The sequence below is a fragment of the Delphinapterus leucas genome, chromosome 3 (assembly GCF_059928025.1).
Source record: "Delphinapterus leucas isolate spDelLeu-1000000601 "Yukka" chromosome 3, BTC_Dleu_Yukka2, whole genome shotgun sequence".
Classification (NCBI taxonomy): domain Eukaryota; kingdom Metazoa; phylum Chordata; class Mammalia; order Artiodactyla; family Monodontidae; genus Delphinapterus; species Delphinapterus leucas.
The window spans coordinates 7,100,557-7,122,559 of record NC_143131.1 but is presented as its reverse complement, the minus strand read 5'-3'; the positions used below and the strand labels follow the sequence as shown (position 1 = coordinate 7,122,559).

Below are 22,003 nucleotides of genomic sequence, written 5' to 3'. Positions count from 1 at the left end.
ATTTTAGAGGGAAAACAACTGCCCGAGAGGGTGCTCATTACATCACTGATTATATCTAACATTTGGAAACAACAAAACATTAAATACAACGCAAAGAAAAGTCAACTGTATTTCTAGATGACAAGATTACCTGTAATTTTTAAATTCTTTTTGCTTGTATTCATCTCCTAATTTTAACAGTGAATATTGATCGCTTAATTTAAAGAAAAGAACATCAAGTCGGTCAGGCTTCTAAGCCCTGACGCCACTCTTCCCATCCCGCCCCTAAACAGCAGCGAGGTTTCCAAGCCCCTCAGTGTACCTGGTGCCGACACCTCTGCCAAGCCCTAAAATCCATGCGGAGTGGGGAGGCACAGGCTGCGGACAGGACTCCTGTGACAACACAACGTTCTGCAAGCGGCTACCGGGCACCTGAGGCGTGGCTGCTACGACTGAGGGCCTCAGGTTGTAGCTTCACTGAATTCAGTCCCAACAGCACGTGGGGCTCGTGGCTGCAGTCCTGGCCGCCGCTCCCTCGTCTCCACCCCGATGGCCGAGCAACGCTACGCTCAACACAGGCAGAGCAGGCGGCCCCAGGACCGCACGTCGTCTCTGCAACCCTCACTCCTTCCATCCCGTGAGACGCCACTGTCCAGGAATGAGGGGCGGCTTCCCCAGGGGTCACAGGCCTTGCCTGGGGGCCTGGGGAGAGTGCACCCTGCCCACACACCTTCCAACGGGAGACAAAGGATAAAAACACACCCTGGTCCTGGGGCTCTCAAAGGTTCTCTAAGTAAACGTTTTAGAATCTTAGGGCTAAATGTGGACAAATAAGAGCCATGTCTGTCAAAAGCAAGCATTATAGTTCTTGATATAATTTAAACACATACTCACTGCTCCATTTACGAAACTAGGATTTAAGAGCCCGACAAGATGTTGGTAACAATGGTGCCTGATTGGAGCATTTTCCAAAGTAACTGATGTAATTGTGGAATTGAGCAAGGCTATTCTTTCGTCATCACGAAAATGTACTCTTTTTTCCTTAACATTTCCACATGTCTAAAATTGGGATACATCTTTCAATCAATGGCTGAGCATCAAATCAATGCAAAACTAAATATTTTTCTTTCTTCATGGTACATTTCATAACAGTGCATCTCTTTAGGTTGGCTGATCTGCAGGAAGTTGTCTAGATGAAGTTTATATGGGGCTGGCCACAAAGTTCGCTCGGTTAATGAATATGTTGTTCAATAAAGTTCTTGGTGAAAATGAAAAAGGCGTCTCTTACTTAATGCCGAACGAACTTTTTGGCCAACCCAATATTTCTGCCCTGCAAGAAAAAGACAACTTCGAATGGGTTGGGTTTTTGCAAGTAACAGCACCTCAAATCCAAAGAAATAGGGGAATCAGAAGCTGACCACAAGGCATCTTGTGCGGAGAGGGCAGCAAGAGCAACAGAGAGGACCCACTGGCATGTGAGGCCCGTGCGGCCACTTTGCAGCCACGAGGCCGAGAGCGAACTCTGGAAACCTCCGCACAACGCAGCCCTCATCCTAAGCTGAGGACCCGAGTGCCCACGCCACCGTGGGCCCTAAAGGGATAAGGCCGGCAAGGAGCGGCGCTCTGGATGGCTTTGTGTGGTGGCGGCTTGAGCCTCTTAAGCGGTCTCATCAGGTGGGGCACGGTGGGAAAGGTCTGCTGTCTGTGTGCAAAAGGAACCCTGCGGGCAGCGGAGGCAGGAAAGCGCCGCGCGCCTGATGCCTCGTCTCCGAGCAGTGGATTCTGAGACACTCTAGCCTTGGCTACTGGCCCATACAGACCACACGCAACTCTGAGAGTCAATCTGGAAGAATCTCAAATTGATACAACGCAGTGGAGCAAGCCCTGAACTGATTCACTTCCTGGCTATTTTAAGAAAGATGAAAATGGTGAGACCAGAGTTTTCAGTGCATTTTAGTTTTCATCATGAAACTACTGGAAAACAAACTTCTGAACATTATTACCAAGCATGCTTTTAATCTAGATACTAGAAAATAAAGTTCACTGAAAATGAAAAAAGACATTTCTCATTTACAATCGCTCTCTTGTAAGAGGCCAAACCCATTCAAAAGGTAATGACTGACTTTTCAATTTTTAGTACATGTCCCAAATTAATTTTTGCTTTTGGTCCCAACTTATCAAGATCGGCAATGTTTCCGTATCTATCTCAGCAGCTGGTATACGGTTGCTGTGAACATTTATGAAATCCAACTCAATGAGCTTTTTTAAAGAGCAAAAGATGGATTGTTAAGTTAGAGAACCAAACTATCTACTTTCATAGCTAATAAAGCTATTCATGAAAAGAGATGACCCATTTCAGGAGGATGATTTTCGATTTCAGAAGCTGGGCTGGCAGGGTTGCAGGGTCCTCGACTCCGTCTAAATCTGAATGGAAGCCGGGGAAGGCTGGCTGGTTCTGCAGGGGGCACCCACTGCCGGCTTTTCCCTGCCTCCTGGCCTGGGAGCCTCGGTGTCCAGCCCCAGGCACAGCTGCACCCTCTCCCATTCCCAGCCCAGCGCCACCTGCAGGTTGTTCCACGGTGACGTCTCTGTACGCAAACAAGGAGGACAGGCAGATGCACTACAGCAGGTAAGAGACACGATGACACAAGGGACCAGAAGCGAGGACTGAAGTACATTTAAAATAAAACAGTGTGGACAGAAAAGGGGCAAAGCTAACGGGCCAAGCAGTTACTGATGCGGGTCTGCAAGGGGGAAGCACAGAGGGTTGCCTGTTCCCCTAGATCTGATATCCCCACAGCTTTTTCTAAAGAAAGCCATGGTCAGAGGTCAGATTTCATTCACTGCTTTAAGGAACAGAAGAGCCAGATGAATGAACGCAACCTCCTCCAACGTGGTTACGAGACGTGTCAGCACCCAGTCCTGTAGGTAAGAGCTGTGCTCTCAAGTATTAACTCATCCAACTCTCCCAGCCCACCGTCCCCAGGGCCCCGCCCTACTGCTGCCCTGAGTCACGCCTCCCCTCCACACCCTCCGGGAACCTGCTCAACTCCAAGTGCTTGTGGAAAACCAGGCTTTCTGATTACAATGTAAAATGCCACAGAAAACACTAGAAACTCACTTCAACTGTTAATTTATTCTCTCCCTCTCCCACTCCTTCCAAGTCTTCTTAAAACCCTCAAAAGCCTTGAAAAGCCAGCGGTTTCTCAGAAGCTGGAGCTCCCTCCCCTCAGCTCCACAGTGCTCACTGTCTGCGTTTTTGCCAAAAGCAACGGCTTGGGGAAAGTATTTGGAGTTATAACTACTGGAGTTTTACAGCAGATTTTCAAGCCCGCATGGATGCACTTACACTAAGACGGCGGAGTCCGAGCGCCCCGGCGGCCCAGGCGGCCCGAGTTAGCAGCTGCCTCTCCACCAGCTGCAAAGAAGGGCTCTGGTGGGCAGTGACCAGTGAGACCTGCAGCGAGTGACTGAGTCACTTCTATTTTGGGGATGGAAGATCCTTTTTTCTGTGTGTGTGGTACGCGGGCCTCTCACTGTTGTGGCCTCTCCCGTTGCGGAGCACAGGCTCCGGACGCGCAGGCTCAGCGGCCATGGCTCACGGGCCCAGCCGCTCCGCGGCATGTGGGATCCTCCCGGACCGGGGCACGAACCCACGTCCCCTGCATCGGCAGGCAGACTCTCAACCACTGCGCCACCAGGGAAGCCCAGATGATCCTTTTTAAAACTCCCATTTCCTGACACAGTTAATGAGCTAATTATAAATCATTTTATTTATTTTTAATTATGTTACAGGCCAATTAATGTCTGTACCACTATTTAGAAAGTCTTGAATCAGACCTTCAAAGGTTGTTTATAATCTAAGCTCAAAAGTGTGAGGAAGCTGACTGAAACTGCAAAGCAGAAAGCCTGTGTTTCCAGAGCGTTCCTTCCAGCGCCCCCATCAGCCTGCCCGCGGGGTCTGCACCTCAGCCTCTCTCCGCTCCTGCAGCGCCCCACCTGTGCATAGCTCCTTCTCTAGAGGGAGAGAGCCTCTAAAGAGCCTCTAAAATGTTAACGGGAGAGGGAGGCCATCAGAGAAGCTGCTGCACAGGGAGGGGCCTGAGAGCTGAGTGACAGACAAGAGGCGGCAGCGGGAGCCGGCCTGGGGGCACTACTGCACCCGGCCCAGGCCACCGCCAGCCCAGGAAAGAAAAGGCTCAGACCCACAAAAGAGCCGGGACAGCTGGAGCAACCTAGAGGGAAGCACCCCACTCACGCGGTACGTCCTCAACCCATCATGGGCAAGAATGACCAGTGGGCCTCAGCCCCCCAACACTGGTGTCCTACGGAACCCACAGTGCACTCCAGGACCCCCAATCTGGAGGAGCTCACGGCCGGGAGGGCCGCTGGGACACAGGGGTGCCAAGAAGGCACTTGGCTGGGCCCTGTGCACTGCTTCAGGCCACCGGCCACGCAGCCTCACCAGACAGCCACAGCACAGACCCCTGCAGGCCACGGTGCTCGGAGGGAACCGCCAAGTCTGAAAGCAGGATGGCCCGGCCTTGCTCACTAGCTCAAGTAGCTGGATCATTTTTGAGATGAAAACAGCTATATTCTCTGTCCTAATTTCCAGAGATGCTTACTCTCGTGAAGGTGAGCTGGATAATCTTTTGGGAAGCAGTATGTGTGAGAGCCTGAAAAGATGACTACCCTGAGATACTACACAATACCATCCATATTACCAGCATTTTCGTTAGTCTCCCAAATAGTCCTTGAGGCAAGTATTATTCAATATTTTCTCCATTTTACAGATGTTACAGATTTTAAGAAAACTATTCATTAGACAGATGGTAAATGGCCCAAGATTCCACGACCAGGACTCAAACCCAGAGCTGTGCAGCTCTCGATCTTGACGTTCAGCCACAGGGCTGTGAAGCCACACTCAGGAAGTGGCCCAACATACAGAAGCATGCAGAAATATGCACTATGGGCTGTTTACAAAAAGTGAAAAGTTGTAAACATCTCTCCCTAGTTATTTAGGAAATAATATACATCAATTCCATCTTTAAAAATTGTTTAAAAGAGCTTTTTTTTTTTTTTTTTTGTGGGCCTCTCACTGTTGCGGCCTCTCCCATTGCGGTGCACAGGCTCCGGACGCGCAGGCTCAGCGGCCATGGCTCACGGGCCCAGCCGCTCCGCGGCATGTGGGACCCTCCCGGACCGGGGCACAAACCCGCATCCCCTGCAGCGGCAGGCGGACTCTCAACCACGGCGCCACCAGGGACGCCCTAAAAGAGCTTTTTAAGACAGGAGGAATCACTTATCTAGAGTTAAATTTAAACAAACATACAAAAATGACACATTTAGGGCTTCCCTGGTGGCGCCGTGGTTGAGAGTCCGCCTGCCGCTGCAGGGGATGCGGGTTTGTGCCCCGGTCCGGGAGGGTCCCACATGCCGCGGAGCGGCTGGGCCCGTGAGCCATGGCCGCTGAGCCTGCGCGTCCGGAGCCTGTGCACCGCAATGGGAGAGGCCGCAACAGTGAGAGGCCCGTGTACCGTAAAAAAAAAAAAAAAAAATGACACATTTAAAGTAGCATTAAAAATAAGAGAGACATATGATTTGTTAAGAACAGGAAAGTGTTAACAACAGGAACATTATGGGTAGTTTCCTTTCTGTATTTTCCAAGTTTCTTCAGTAAGTACTTTATTGCTTTTATAATCATAGCCAAGAAAAAGTGTCATCATGTCAGCTTTACTGACACTGACTTTACTCCAAAGATCAAAGGGCAGACATCGCTGTGCTTAAGTCTTCTTTGAGACTGGCTGCCTTTGGCCTTTACATTAAGGCCAAACCCACGTGGGCTTTCCCTTTGGCTCGGCCCATGCCCAGCACCCTGAGGGCCAAGGAACTACTCGTGTGACTCTGCTCAGCTCCAAGGTCCAGCAAGGCTAAAGGCCCCTTCACCCCTAAAGTTCTGGTTCTAGTGCCACCCCAAGTCACTGGTTTAGCATACACGCCCCCCTCAAAAGACAGGGCTCCTGAAAAAGCTAGCCTACAATCCCAGAAAAACCTCTGCAGATGTAGGTGACTGAACCCAGAGACCTGTGAGGAAGGGGGTGTTCTCTCAAGTACCCCAACCCTCTCTGTCCACACCACACCAGGGACAGCTAACGGGCTTCCCCACTGTCCCAGCGCCCATTGATGGCACTGCTGTCAGACAGCTGTGTTGAGTAGGATTCTGAGGCTATATTCAGACTTAGAAACTTAAAATTCATTAGTGATACTATCCTACCAGTATTCTTATTATGATGATAAGTAACTGACACGTACCACCTGCCTGCTCTGTCCAGTCAGCGTATGACACGCTTCATGAGGATGATCCTGAGAACCACCACCACCTCCCGTTTTACAGATGCTCAGAGGCTGGACAACCAGCCTGAGCCTCACGTCTGGCGTGAAACTTCTTGGCACAAACCTCTACAGTGTGTCTGTGCTCACACTGCTCAGAGTGTGCCCCGGAGCCTCCACACCCCATCGACTGCCCCTCCCATCTGCCTCCTGCAGACTTCTGGGGCCTCAGCTCCACTTCCACGGCACTAGCTGCTCCCTCCCTGGCCCTGACCCCTCGGTGGTGATGCTAGATGATGCTAGACGGTGATGTCAGGTGATGCGAGACGTGCGCAGCCTCTCCCCGAGACACTGTCCTGGCGGGATAAGTCATCCCAATGACCCTCAGGACAGGAAAGCCCATGTGTGTAATGCACCTGACGGAGGGCATGCCAATCACTTTCCACGTCACCAAGAGTGGCAAAGCACTCGTTAAGCCTGTGTCCAGTCCCGTGCGCCCTGCAGATGTGACCAGAGTGGGCGCTCGTCATCGCCAGGGGCCAGTGCGCATGGCCACACGAAAGCCAGGTCTCCCCACACGCCCGAGTGTCAGCATATCTGAGCGTCTGCTGTAATTAAAGCTACTTAACGTCCCTGTATCCAATATTTGCATATATATCAAAGCTTGATCTACAGTATCAGAAAAATAAAAACATAACTTTTAATTATCAAATGTTTACTTTTCATTCAATCAGCAGGAATGTCTCCATCCAGTGTAAAGGAGGCCGTAAATCATTTGTACCAATTCTGCTCAGCATGAACTAGGCGTGTCTACCTCTTCAAGTCTCAGGAGACAGGCCAGGCTCCAGGGTTCTGGCTCAAGATGGCAGGAAGAGCACACATCAACCTCCCAAGACCCACCATGATGACCAGAAAAAAATGTTAAGAAAAAGGACAACACAACAGCACTGGAAAACTAGCAAAAATAGAAAGGCAGGGAGGAAGGGAGGGCAAAGCAAAGAACTTAACGGATCCAAAGGTTTAAGTCAATATTGAAGTACAGAAAGCAGACGCAAGTCATCACTGCACAGTTATTTACTGCCAACCCACGATGGACCAGGTGCTGCTCTGACACAGGCTACAGAGTGAGCAAGACAGAATCAGTAAGTCCCCCATGCTTGCTGAGCTGGGTTAGAGGCACGGAGAAGGGAGCAAAGTAAATAACCAAGATCAACCCCAAGTATAAGCACACTACACAGAGGTCCCAAATGGTGGCCACGGCTGTCTTCATGGCTATTTATATCGTATGGTCAGGGACGGCCTCCCAAAGAGCTGATACTGCAGCCAAGACAGAAGGGCAAGAAGCAGCCAGATGTGCAAAGATCAGGGGACGAAGCTGGAGGCCCTGAGAGGAAGTCAGCAGGGCCTAGAGGACAGGGGGAGCCTGAGTCTGACACACCAGCAGCGAGGGTCTTCTGTTCCCCGGGCTGACTTCAGAGCACACGACACCAGGCTTCTGAGGACCCCGAGGCCATGAAAGGACCGGGCCAGATGAGCTGGGCCCTAAGAGGCTGAACTAATTCAGGGAACAGACTTCAGGCCCCCAACAAGGTGGCCCACGGACCCGCCCCAAGACTCGACTCTCCACATGGGGGCCGACAGGTCCCAGAAGGTCGGCCAAAGACGCAGCAGCCCCTCAAACCTGCAGCCTGACCTGAGAGGGAAAGTTCTAGGGGATGTCGGAGGGCTCAGAACACCCTCAGGTCGCATCAGCAGAGATGGCAACCCATGAACGTGGCACAGCAAACAAAGAGGAAGAGAAAGGGGCCCAGGACATCATGAGGACAAGGACCCCAGTGTGGGAGCAGACGCCAGCCGGGATCAGGAAAACCCACTCCCACGCTTCGTGCTACAGAAAACCTCAGTGAGAACGTGGTCGTAAACACAGGGTGAAAAGAGGGCAAGGAGCTGCAGGAGAGGACAGCGAAGCCACTGTGCCAACACCTGAGAAGGGCCCATTTAAGGAAGACGGACAGAGAGGAAAAGAGAGTCAAGCCGTCCACGTGGAAAAGGTGGAAGATGAAACCAGGGCCACGCCGAAGGCCCGACAGGGGACCAGCCCCTGAGGTCAAGGCAGAGCCCGGCCTGTGGGTGGAAGGGCAGTTGCGGTCCAGGAAGGGCTGATGCAGGGCCAACGCTGCGGAAAGGACCAGGTGAGCACAAGAGGAAGGCGCGGCCAGGCGGGCATCCAGAAGAAACCACCTCCCTGAAGCGGGATCAGTCTCGCCCCAGATCTCCGACAACATTTGCAGCCAGAGACATCGGGGAGCATGCCAAGGTCGTGAAGCGGGGACCCCGTTCTCCAGGCACCCGGCAGGCTTCGGGGAACGCGGAGCTCATGAGCTCTCCTGTACAAACTCGACTCCCAGCACGCAGCACAGACGGAACGCAGCAGGGCTGCATGGACCCGTGGAGCGGGCTGAGGGCTACCAGGCCGGGCCGGTCAGAGTGGAGTGAAGGGCTGTGCACAGAGCCCATCCCGCAGGGGGGCCAGGCAGTACGGCCCCTGGAGCCCTGCCGAAGATGTCCATCAGAACGTGGAAAGCTGCCGGCGTCCCGGTGAGAGCCTGGCACACAGCATGAAGTCTATGCAAAGACAGAACCCAGACTAATCGACTGCAAACTGTAGTGTTCAGGGCCAAGGCAGGATGGCAGGATCCGCTACGAAACCCTGTGGGACCCTCAGCTGCTCTGGGCTTCAGTCTCCTCATGTGAAACATGAGGATGCTGATGGCGCCCCCTCACGTGGCACTGTCAGGAGGATTTAATGAATACAGACAAAGTATTTAGAATGGGGTCTAGCACTCAGTAAGAGCTCAACAAATGGTAGTGATCATAACTGCAGAACAGAATACAAATGCCTAACTCATGGTGGCAGACAAACAACATAATGCAAATCAGGAGCTGGGAGGCTACATAAAGGGTTGTCTTAGTCTGCTTGGGCTGCTGCAAAGGGATACCACAGACTGGGCGCCTTAAACAACAGACATTTATGTCTCACAGTTCTGGAAGCTGCAAGTTCAAGATCCAGGTGCCAGCAAGGCCGGGTTATGGGGAGGGCCCTCTTCCTGGCTCGCAGACTGCCGACCTCTCAATGTGCCCTCACATGGTGGAGAGAGAACGAGTGAACTCTCTGGTCTTTCTCATAAGGGCACTAATCCCATGATGAGGCCCACCCATGACCTCATCTAAACCCATCGCCTCCCAAAGGCCGCACCTCCTAACGCCACCACATTGTGGCTTCAACCTATGATCTGAGTGGAGACAACTCAGTCCATAGCAAGGGCTAACATCGCTAACCTACATGGCAGCAGACAAACTGAAGTGATTTCATTAAAACTTTAACTTTTCTTTGCACTTAGCCACATAAGGTTTTTAATCTTCTTTATATTCTTAGTCTCAGCAACATCTCTTAGAAACTATTATTTCTTTTTGAAGTTGAACATTACTTTCACTTTCAAGCAAAATTAATAATTTAGTAAATTGTATTTAAGGAGAACATAAATTGTAATAGAAGTATTTCTGTTGATCAATGCATGTGTCCGTCCATACAGGGCTTAGAGAGATGTCTACAATGGCAGTCACCTAATGGGTCCGTGGTTATTTCTGGGTGGTGGGGTTGAGTGATTTTTAAAGCTTTCTGCTTTTTACCGAAAAATACACACAAATCTGTTTTATAAAAACAATATCATTATTTAAAAATCAGCATAAAGCACAGTCCAAATCAGTCTCTCATTTTAAAGCAACGAGCAAACAGAACCATAGAGGCACGGTGTCACACAGAGCCGTGCTGTCACCGGTTCATAAAGGAGCCACTGGAGAGCCGCAGGGTGATAGACCAGGGCCTGCTGCTGGCTCTGCAGGAAGCTACTCAGATTCCTCTTGGGTCCATCTGCCGGGTGCCCGAGAGATGTACAGGGATGGGGCGGAGCTTCATGATGTCATGTGCTACCCCTCCTGAGAAGCCAGTAGTCATTTCTCTTGACCTAGAGACTGGGACTCAACGTAAGCAAGTGTTTTCTTCCTATTGTTATTCCTCTTTGGACAATCCCCTCTTTGCTCCGAGGGTCCAACAGTTAAGAAGACAGGCTGTGGCATCAGACTGCCTGTGCTCCCGTGCCAGCTCTGCACCTATGGGCAGTGTGAGCCTCACACACTCTCCTACACCACCCTCTCCTACACAGTAAGGAGACAAGAGCCCCTCCCTCTCCTGGAAGGGGCGAGGGCTCAGTAGGGCCAGTGAGGATTAACACCATGACAAGTACTGAGGACCATTCACCTGATGGGAGCAGAGGAAAAGGTGAAGCATCCAGCTGCTATGGCCGGAACACTGAGCTGTCTTCCCAGCCCAGCTTTTTACTTACTTCCTAGGGGCTTACTCTGATCCCAAGAGGCCCTTTTTACTCTTACCAATTTTGCAAGCTTCCCTTCATTCCAGGGCTTAGCCTATGACAATTCTCACAGGTCCCCATTCTTTGGAATTTGGTCTCAGTTCTATACTCTTATTTCTATCCATCATATTGTACTTAGGTTTTGTTCGTCTGTCTCTTGTGAGGCAGTCTTCGAGAGAGGCACCGACTCTTTAGACAGATTCCTCACCCACGTTTTTACAGGAGATAATTTCTAACAATACTTCAGAATTTCTTTGCATTTCACAAGCCTCTTTTCTATTTCAGTCATTTCAGAGTTATACTTCAATTTTTTGATCTGTTTGCTTACGTTTAGAAAAGACGCCAGTAACCAAAATCCTCCTTACTGCATGGCGCTAAGCCCCCCCCCCCCCCCCCCAGTACACCAAGTTCCTGCTTCTGGCTCTTTCTCTGAGGGCACCAACCCCTTCCTGGGAGGCACCAGTGAACACAGGGGCTTTCTTATCAAGCAGGCCTGCGCTGAGGCGCCCGCTCTTTTACCTTCTAGTAGCACCCTGGGCGAGATGCTTCTTCATCTACCAAGACTTAAAATGAGTTACTGTCCGGGGGAATTGGGAGAAAGCAGGATCTGCAGCGAAGGCAGCGCCTGACACCAAGGAGGAAGTCGGCAAACGCTCGCCAGTCCTGTTTCTCGGCCTTTCCACTGTCTTCCAGAAAAACACAAGCCAACGATTCATCGGATGCTTCGTTTTTCATAAAGTGTAACTTCTAAGAATAACCCAGATGGCAGGAGCCCTGCTGCCTCCACCACAACTGCCCCCAGGCAGCTTCGGATGTCTGGGGGAAGCAGGAACTCCTTGTACTACAGCAGCAGGATGGGCTTCTGGTCCCCGGGGCCTCCCCCAGCGCTCCCCTACCCATCTCCCGCATATCTGTCATTGGTCACCTGACTGGCAAAGTCCTTATGGGAGGACCTGGGCCCCCTTCCCCAGTCTGCTCTCTCTAGGAAGGCAGAAAAGCAAATGGCCCTAAGCAGACACACGAAAGCCAGGTCTGCAGAGCAAGCTGCTAGTTTCCATTCCCGCGTCTTGAGGGCGGCTCCTTCGTTTCAGGAACTTCGTTTAAGCTCTTCATTTAAGAACTGTTTGCAGCTCCCCAATGTCAGAGCTAGACTGACATTTCCACATGTAGCACCTTTGGCCAGATCACATTAGCCTGTCTAGGCTTTGCTTTTCTGTCTCCAAAGCAAGAGAAAAACTACCCGTTTCATGGGCCTGCTCTGAGAACTCAGGGAGGAACCTCGTGCAGACGGCCGACCCCATGCTGGAGTCCCTGTGCTCTGCTGCTGCTGCCCAAGGACACTGCCCGGTGGGAAGAGGCTGGATTATGTCATTAGCCCGTGTGCACAGGTGCAGAGAACCACCACCTGCCTGCTGGACCAGACACCCCGAGCCGTAGGAACCCATTTTATACTTCATGTGTTACTGAAACAGCAGCCCTCTGAAAAGGGTTTATACTAGAAACGCAGAAACAATTTCTGGAGCTTTCCAGTGGCAACCTGCTGAGTAGCGCGGCTTTTGCTGCTGTTGGAGTTCGGATGTATTTAGGCAGCAGTTGCTGAATCAAGGAAGGAATCTGTGTTCCAAGTAAGGAATCTAAAGTTACTGCAGTTCGGTGCTGTCCAAACATAAGACCATTTAAATTTCAACTAAAATTAAAAACAATTAAACTCCAGTTCCTCAGTCCCATTTCAAGTGCTCAGTGGTCACACGTGGCCGGCGACTACTATACTGGGCAGCACAGAACTAGAGCCCCCCCCGCCCCCCTCCTCACAGGATGTTCCACAGGTGGTGCTGTTCTAGTCCTGACCTTCCCAGGCCCTCACTTCTGCTTCCTGCACTATACACAGAACATGTGCTGAAAGCTGCAAAGAGCTCAGAGAAATAGCATAACATCCACTCCTTCCACTCTGCAGAGAACAAGACCAAAATCCCAAACAACTCCAAGCAAGTTACACAGGGCAGCACACACATACCTGATCAATACATCAGGAAAACCCTGAAAGCTCTGGGAAGACAAGATTCTTCTTAAAAACCTAGAGGACACATGACTCAGGCATTGTTTAAATTTTTAAAAACAGAAAAGTTTGCCTTGGCTCAAAAGGAGAAAGCATTTCCACGCATCAGGTGGGTCTGCCTCCAGCTGTGCCCGCTGCCTGCCCTGAAAACACCAACTGCAAGTCTTCAGCAGTCTCTCCAAGAGAAAAGTTTTGGCCTGAGAGGGAAAGTTGTCTGTATCCGGTTGGCAACAAGAAGTTTGGTTTCCATTTCTTTAGAGAAGAGAGGAGAAAAGGAAAGGAGCAGCCCTCCTAATTCCCCCACGTGACCACTCACACAGCGAGCCCACGTCTCCTTTCTCTAATAAGCCCTGCAAGGGCAATGGGGCAGGCCCTGCTCCACGGGTGGGACGCTGAGGCTCAGAAGTGGGAACCCTCGATGAAGACAGCCATGTCCAGACCTGGGAGCCAGGCTACCCGAGATGCAGGCTAGCCGGCAATCTCAAGGCCTCACACATGCTTCCCGATGCTAAAGGGATGGAAGAAAAAGAACGCATAAGTAGTTCGATTTTTCATTTCCCTTTAACTACTAGCATTCTAGCCATTCCTTCAGATTCCCAGGATTCCAGAAACGTTAAGATCACCTGAAATCTCTTTCAAACATGAAAAGATCTAAACTACCTACATCCACATGTTGTCACTCAGGAAATTAACTCTGACCTCAAACCACAGAGAGCTTAAATGATTGCTCGGAGCAGCTGATTTGGGAACTAAAAAAGAGCACAAGCCCACAATAAAAAGGCATGGTGCTGATCATCAAAGCCACTCCCCACCGGGGGAACCTCAGAGCCCTCAGCCAAGTCCACCCCGTCAGTGCAGAGAAGGACAAACTTCTGAGCCGAGCCTCGCTGGCCAGGGCGGGGCCCAGCCTCCGTCCCCTCCCACCAGCAAAGGGAACACAGGCCTTGGAAGCCCAGGCCACGTGCGTGCGAACAGGTGACAGGACGCTCACCAGGTACCAAGTTTTCTAACTTTTCATGTCAGGTATTAATTTTATAGTAAGAAAAAGACCAGTTGGAACTATATGGAGATGCCTTTCTAACGGAGAATAGAATTTTGTTGAATGTTTTGTTTTTACATTCTGTCACAAGGCATAAAACTGATTTAACCGCACTCTTCAGGAAGGCAGGCAGATACACTGCAAGAGATTTCACTTCATTCTGCATTTAAATAACTTCAGAGCTGGCAATCAAGTCTGCAGAAATTCTAAGACAAACAGCAAAAGTTATTTTTAGCATTTGGTTTATTTAAGCTCTGCAGACTGGCCGCACCTCACTTGCCCCTCTAAGCTGCCAGAGTCCTTCTCTCTTCCTTTCTTTCTTTCATTCACTCACTCACCAGACACTTACTCAGCAGCGGCTTGGTGCATGCCTGGCACTGGGAATGCAGGCTAGGACGCTGCCCATCTTCCCCTGAAGAGACCCAGCAGAGCAGGGGTCAGTTTTTAAGAGTAGTAGTGACTCCACAGGAAGGGACAGAGCTCTGAGGCGGGGCTTCTGGGCAGGACACCACTCCCGTTAACCTGCGCTGCAGGGTCTTCTGCAAAGCAAGGATGGACTGTGGGGATCCATGTACTGACTACGGAGGCGACTTGGGTGAGTCACCGACCTTCCTCCCCCAGCACAGGAACGGCACCTTTCCTAAGCTGACCAGTGCAGGATACCTCGCAAACGGGACTTTGCAATCACTGTAATTTCCGTATGTTCATCCCCATGGCTTTCACATAACCTCTTCTCAGATGACATATTTTAAGAACAGTCTGTGAGAAATGCACAGAAAGGCACTTACAGCTATGATCACTCTGGCTGTCCCTGAGTTCAGGGGTGACAACCAAGCCAGAGGACAGACAATCTGCAAGAGTCATCGTGATGGGCTGGAGTCCAGTCAAAGGAGAGAAGTGTTGGAAAAGAAAAACACAACCTGTGTTCCCACAGCATAGAAGTCTACGTATGAGAGAACACCTGCATGCACAGCAGGCAGCCCCCAGAAGATTCTGTACCCTGACCCCCGGCACCTGCGGCCGTGATGAAATTGTCACTGCTCCTGTGATTATGCTGTATGATTACATGCCCTAAACACAGACAGTCACTTGGGTGGACCTGACGCAACTCCATTGAGTCCTTAATGCAGAAGGCTTCCTTCAGCTGGCAGCGCCATCTAGAGATTCAAAGCCCTGTGGTGGGTTTGAAGATGGAGGGGCCTCGAGCCAAAGGATGCAGGTGGCTTAAAGGAGCTGAGAAAGGCCCCAGTGGGCATCCAGCAAGAAATCAGGGACCTCAGTCCTATAACTGCAAGGAATGGAATCATGCCAATAACAGGAGTGAGCTCACAGGAAGACCCTGAGCCCCGGCAGAGAGCACAGTGGGCAGCCCCGAGACTTCAGCCAGCGGGGTGCCTGCACAGAGAACCCAGCCCCCAGCGCCAACCTCTGACCCACAGAACCTGTGAGACATCAATGAGTGCTGTTGTAAAGCCACTGAGCCTGTGGACATTTGTTACACAGCAGCAGCAAACCAGTGCAGCATGGAAATCCTAGCATAAGATATTTCCTTTTTAGTGCAAATCCCAAGTCACTGGGGAGAGGCACCTGTGAGCACCTCACTGGGAGGCTCGTTCGTACTGGGGGCAGATGTCTGGGGCACCTGTCTCGACTACCGAGACCACCCACCTGCCCTTCCTCGGGTGCCACACCCACTCAGCAGCCTTCTGAGAGGAGAAATCCCTGACAAGCTGACCAGAGTGTTCTAGGCAGGCCTCTGCACAGCTGTGCCGGCCAGTGGCAATTTCCAGGTGACGCCGTGGCTTATGACAACCTCCTATGACTCCAGTGAGAGATTCAGTCACCCCTCCCCGGTGACCCTGCCTTCTGGCTGTACCATCAAAATCAAGTTTCTGAATCCGAACATCACAGGTTTTTGTTTGTTTACTACAACCCTCTTCTACTTCACAACCCAAAACCCAAATCTTAAACCATAATGACCTAACTGTGGCGCACAAAGCCTTATTTTCCAAGGATGACTGTTATCTCTCCTTCTATTTACATGAATCCATTTAAAATGGGGGCCAAAATTTCATATTAAACAGCAACCAAAAGAAGGTCTGAGACTTTACTTTGAAAAACAAATCTTAAATTCTGAAAAACTTGTTTACTTTAAAACACTTAAGAATACGTTTAGGAGCAATCAAGTCACAACCACGTGTCACATCTAAGAGGCCACAATGGCACTGCCTTGGCACTGCTTTTCCATCCAGAGCTCACAGCAGCAGGACGTCCGCTTTATCCCACCCTGACCTCCACAGCAGGAGCAGTCGGGAGGCCATTCTTTACAAGATCATTCGAGGGCCCACTTTTCAGAGGACTCCTCATATCCTGACCCTCCACTTCCAGAGCTCCGTCCCGCCCCTCCCCCTCCCCCTCCCCGGCAGCCCCGTCTCTGAGCGTCAGCTCTGCTAGCTTTGCCCGTCCTCCTTTACCAGCACCCAGGCATCACTCTCCTCGACTGTCACTGCCACCATCTTGTGCTGGATTTTCAATTTCACTTCGCAGAGAGACTGGCCGCGGCACGAGGGGCAGGGACAAGGATGCAACTTTCACGCAGGGAGGAGTGTCCGAGCAGGAGCTAATTTCATGAACGGTCAGTGCAGCAGCAAACTCGTGCCCAGCGCGTCACCCTCGGGGCCTCCAAGGATAAAGACTCAGAAAACAAGGCCCACGTGTGCCACCATCTCACAATAACCATTCCTGTGCATCCCCAGACGTCTGCAGGAAGAGATGAGAATGAGACAAAGGCAACAAGAGTGGTGACAGCCATGGTCCATGGCGGGTCCTGCTGGCCCTTCACCTGTGCCCTCCCACTGGTCCCCTAAGGACGAGCCGTGGGAGGCCATTCGTTGGACTGTAGGTAGTGTCACGTCAGGCTGGAGGCACAGAGGGAGAGGAGGGATCCTGAATCTTCTCCAGGCACTGACTTGGGAGAAAGGGGAAAAGAGAACATGTGTGGAGTTAGAAAGAACCCAGGCCGGGGCCCAGCAGGGCACATCTGTCAGCTGCTCACAAACTTCAGGCTAAGTGAATTTTCTCTGAGGGAACAGAAGATGTTAAAAAAATGAAATACTGTCAAGGGACCTGCAGGGAGGGTGCTGCGTGTGACTCTGCACACTGCGGGCAGGCCACAGAGGACAAACGCTGAACATAAGCCAGGGCAGGGCCCGGACTGCAGGCATCCGCCAGAGCGCTGGGTTCTCTCCCATTCCAGGATCTCCTTCCTGGGGGTCTGCAGGGCACCAGGAAGGATGCGGCAGAGTATCTGAGGTTCACGCTCCACTCTCACTTGTGCAGGACTTCTCTTTACCTTTGAACTGGGAAGGTTTCTGAAGCTGTTGAGACTGACCCAGGCAAAGTCACAAAGTACTGCTGGGTCAGGAGACAAGGGCCAGAGAGAGTGGCGGCAGCCAGAGGCCAGGACACATGCTCAGGGTCAGTCTCAAGGCTGAGAGCTCAACCAAGGAAACTGACTAAGAACTAGAACCAGCGGCAGCTCCAAAACAAGAATTTGACCTTCTCCACTCTGAAGGTTCTTGCACTAATTCCTGTGCACTTTCACCTGCTTTTTCTTCGTCTTAGGATGCAAACAGGTTGGTCACCTTACAAGGCGGCCGCCAGGCAAAGTTCCCAAGGGCAGAGACCCCCCCCAAGAAAGAAGGGATGGTGCCAGCTGCTACATGGGCTACCAGGCAAAGGCCCAGTGGGGTTCAGCTGATGCTACTCACACCCCCCCATCACCAGCAACTGCTTACCCTTTCTTGAGGACTGCAGACACTGTCTTTCCAGAAATGCTGTCCTGAGACTAGATGGGCTGAGCAACATCTCATCAACAAGATTTTTTTCTGCTGGCTGGCCTAGGCGATCTCTTATCTCAGTTCTTTCCCTGTCTAAGCCACAAGTGAGGGACCTTCTGGTGGCCTTCCTCATCACTCTGGGTAGGCTGGCAGCCTGAAGAAAGTTCCAGACACAGCTATCTCTTGATACCAAAAAGTCAGTTGGAGAAGCCCAGCAGGCCCGTGGCAATGTCTTTTCGCGAAGGACGAAGGACGACGCCTCCCTCCGGGGCGCGTCAGCCCTTCTAGATGGGCAGTCCGCTAGGATTCAGAGCAGCGAACCAAGCGTAGGGTATCCACCCTTCCAGGCAAGTGACAGGCAGTCCTAGCAGACTCCTCCTCTAGGCAGGGATGGCAGGAGTGGACAGGCCCAGGGCCACCCATAGAGGTGGGCAAGGAAGGGCGGCCAACACAGCCCGCCTATTTAGGTGGGCCGAAACACAGAACTCCTGGCCGCTTCGGAGCCCACTCTTCAGCCCTACACGACTTGGAGCCGACTTCTAACAGGCTGATGGGGGTGGAGGCGGGGGACCCTGACAGAGAGGGAGTGGAGACCCCAGGCAGGGCCCAGAGGGGCAGCACCTGGGAAGCAGGCCGGGTATCAGGCTTTGCCTCTAACCTAAGGGGGGCGAGGGAGGTGCCCGGGGGTGGGACCTGACCCAAGCTGCTGCCAGAGGAGAAAAGCCCACTGGCTGTGCCGGGAATGGTCCAAGGGGGGCAAGAAGGCGTGATGACCATGTCGGGGTTCATGAGCAACCTCACTAGAGACGACGACAGGCCACGTGACAGTGAGGAGGACAGGCAGAGAGAGACTGGACAGGCAGGGCTTGTGGGCCCTAGGTGCGGGCAACCCGGACTCAGGTTTCCAAGTCAGGGTCCTGAGGCTGTGTCTCCCATGCTGACCCCACCCCCAGATCCCAGGGCAGCACCTGGCAGGTAGTAGGCTCATTTATTAAGGAAAGCGACAGCAACCTATGTACTGAGGCGTACTAGAAACTATGGGTGAGGAAACAGCTTCCAGAGCCTGAGGAGTTTGCACAGGGGTATCACACTGGCACTGCTGGCAGCTCATGAGAGGAAGAAGCGGGACTCCAGACGGTCTGGGCCCAAAAATGCTCTACAAGCAAAGACCACGTGCCTTCTGTTTTCCAAGTGCTAAGACACAGAGTCAATTCCAGTTACAAGACAGGTTGGAAACCTACAGGTCCCCCAAAGAACTCTTACGTTTAACGCCATACATCAAGAAACTGTGTCTGGGACTTCCCTGGTGGCACAGTGGTTAAGAATCCGCCTGCCAATGCAGGGGACATGGGTTCGAGCCCTGGTCGGGGAAGCTCCCACATGCCGCGGAGCAACTAAGCCCGTGCACCACCAACTACTGAGCCTGCGCTCTAGACCCCGCGAGCCACAACTACTGAGTCCACGTGCTGCAACTACTGAAGCCCGCGTGCCTAGAGCCCGTGCTCCACAACAAGAGGAGCCACTGCAATGAGCAGCCCGCGCACCGCAACAAAGAGTAGCCCCCGCTCGCCACAACTAGAGAAAGCCCACGTGTAGCAACGAAGACCCAACGTGGCCCAAAAAATAAATAAATGAAAGAAAGAAAAGAAGAAAGGAAGAAACTGTGTCCCCACCACCTATTCTCAGAAAGTTCTACAAGTAAGAACTGGAGAAAGAGAGGGAAGAGGAGTCTGGGCTCCTCCCTGGGGCTGAGTGCATGCTCAACGCTTCAAGGAATTTAAGAAAGTAATGCTTCCAACCCACACCAGGTGAAACGAGTTGCAGAACGCAGCTATTACTGTGTATCATACACTCTCTAAAGTAGTATCAACTTAAGTGTTTTACAACACACTTCAAAGCAGAATAAACAGACCTATGAAAAAAAAAAGTTACTTGAAGAGATAATTTCAATACCTAGCAACTGAGGGATTTCTAAGCCTCTAATGTTTTCCAACCCTAACACCCAGGAAAATCATTAGATGCCCTTTAAGTCAGCATGAGATTGTACAAGGAGAGTTTATGATTTAAGTCCTGAAATACCAACATAAAACCTACATACAGATATCTTGTTTCCAGTGCTCAGAAAAGCACAGGAAGGTAAGAGGGCTGGGTAAGTAGCACTCACACCTGAGCAGCATCACCTGGGACTGCTCCAACACAACACAACACAACACAACACACAACACAACACACACACACACACACCTTTTTCACCAGTCCTTGCGTCTGTAATTGCACTAACCCTAAAAGGAACTTCTAATCCCCTTTAGGCTGATGTGGAAATAAGTAAAGCAGAAGTGACGCTTTCCAGAGAATAAGTATTTGCTACAAACGTTTTTTACTTCCTCTGAATGCTACTAACTTGTTTAAAAAAATGCAGATGACGCTACTTGTCACTTTCGGCACAAAATTAAACCGTAACATTGAAACCCCCTCCCGAAAATGTAATTTTTAAATTCGCTGTTGGTTAAATTGTATCGTTACAAAAAATCTAATCCTCTTTCAAATGTATTTCCGCGGAGAAACAAAGTTAACATTTAACCAATATGTACCTTCCACTTAATTCAAATTCCTGGCAATACTATAATTCTCTGCAAGGTAACAAACTCCACACCTATCTGCACCCCACTCTGACAAAAGGTCCCTAACCTGTCGGGGTGGGGTGGGAGGAGATGGAGAGAAAGTTAGGCGACCTCCTTTCCAGTTTCGCCAGGGAGAAAAGGAAAACATCTGCACAAATCGGACTCAACGGTCCCTCTCCTACACTGTTAGTGCAAGAATCCGGACATTTCACTCGTTTGTTAAGAGGAGTTTAAAATGGAAATAACAACCTCCCAGGGAGTCGGACGTTGGCCTCCAACATCCACCCTCGGGAGCCCGGATGGGGACCTCCGAGCTCCCGCGGCGCTGCCCGGGGAGCCGCGCGGCGGGGTGGCGCGCCCGGCCGGGCCGGGATCTCCACGGGCGGTCACCGCCCCCCCCCGCCCCCTCCCCGGTCCCCGCACCGCGCCGCGCGCACTCACCCCTGGATACCCGGGCTGTACGCGCGGCTCTTCCACGGCGTGCCGGGCCGCGGCGCCTGGGGCCCGGGGCCGCCTCCTCCGCTCAGCGCGGCCGCGCGGCTGCCGGACAGCAGGTAGTTGAGGCCGTACGTGCTGGCCTTGTTCTCGCGTTTCCGGCGGCCCGGGTGGAACTGGTGCTGCGGCGGAGAGCCGGCGGGCGCGGGGCCGCGCGGCCCTGGGTGCCCGTTGGCCGCGCCGGGGCCGGTCGAAGGACCGTCGGCGAAGTGGAAGAAGGCGCCGCCGCGGCCTCCTCCCGCCCGGCCGAGCGAGGCGCTGCTGGAGGACGAGGAGGAGCAGCCGGGGCTCTCCGTGCCCGACTCGGCGTTGGACGAGGACGAAGACGACGACGACAGAGACGGCGACTTGTGCAGGCGCCGGGCGCCCTCAGCCGCGGGCCCGAGCGCCGTCAGCAGTGCGGGGGGCAGCGCGGCGGGGCCAGACGCGGGCGGCGGGGGCGACGCGGCGGGCAGCGCGGGCCCCGCCAGGCCGCCGCCGCCCAGCCCGGCCGTCCCCGCCGCGGCTGCCGTGTCCAGTGCCGGCGAGTTGAGGCAGAAGTAGGACGCGAAGCCCGAGCCGCCGCGGCCCACGCCCTGCGAGGTCTCCCAGATCTGCATCCACAGGGCATTGGCTGGCCCCTTCTGCTCGGGCTGGATCCAGGCCACGCGCGGATCCATCCACGCGCCGCCCCGCGGGCCCGCGCGCCCGTCCGCCCCGGCCCCGCCCCCGCCGCGCCCCGAGCCCCGGCCGCGCCGCGCACGGACGGACGGACGGGCCGCGCACGGCCGGGCGGACGGACGGGCGGGCGGGCCTGCGCCGCGGCTCAGGCCGGCTCGCGAGCGGCGGTTCCCGTCGGGGTCCCGGCTCGCGGCGGCCTGGAGGGGCCCGGGCAGGCCGCGGCGGGCTGCTCAGGCCTGTCGGGCTCCCTTCACGCGGCGCGGGGCGGGCGCGGGGGCCGCGGCGGCGGCGGCGTTCCACTCGGGCCGGCGGGAGAGGCCATCGGAGGGGGCGGGCGGCAGGGCCGAGGGGGCGGGCCCAGGCGCCGCGCAGCCCGGGACCCGCGGGAGGGCCGCCGCCGTGCGCCCGGCCCTCGGTCACGCTCGCGCCGCTCGCTCCGCGTTCCTGCAGCGGCGGCGGCGGCGGCGAAAAGACACTCTCGGCGGCGACAGGGCGCGGGGGAAGGAGGGGGCGCCGCCGCCTCCGCTCCAATGAGGGGCGGGGAGGGAGCGGGG

General features: G+C 53.1%; 1 protein-coding gene across 4 annotated transcripts in view; it reads right to left on the bottom strand.

Moving 5' to 3' along the window:
* The window catches only part of TENT4A (terminal nucleotidyltransferase 4A), a 44,739-nt gene extending 23,209 nt beyond the window's left edge, over nucleotides 1-21,530 (bottom strand). For all 4 annotated transcript variants that reach the window (XM_022581363.3, XM_089908666.1, XM_089908667.1 and 1 more), the window contains exon 1: nucleotides 20,736-21,530. In XM_022581363.3, the coding sequence (XP_022437071.3) occupies nucleotides 20,736-21,448 (713 nt within the window). In that variant the 5' untranslated portion in view covers nucleotides 21,449-21,530. The remainder of the gene's footprint in view (nucleotides 1-20,735) is intronic.
* Nucleotides 21,531-22,003: the final 473 nt, after the last annotated feature.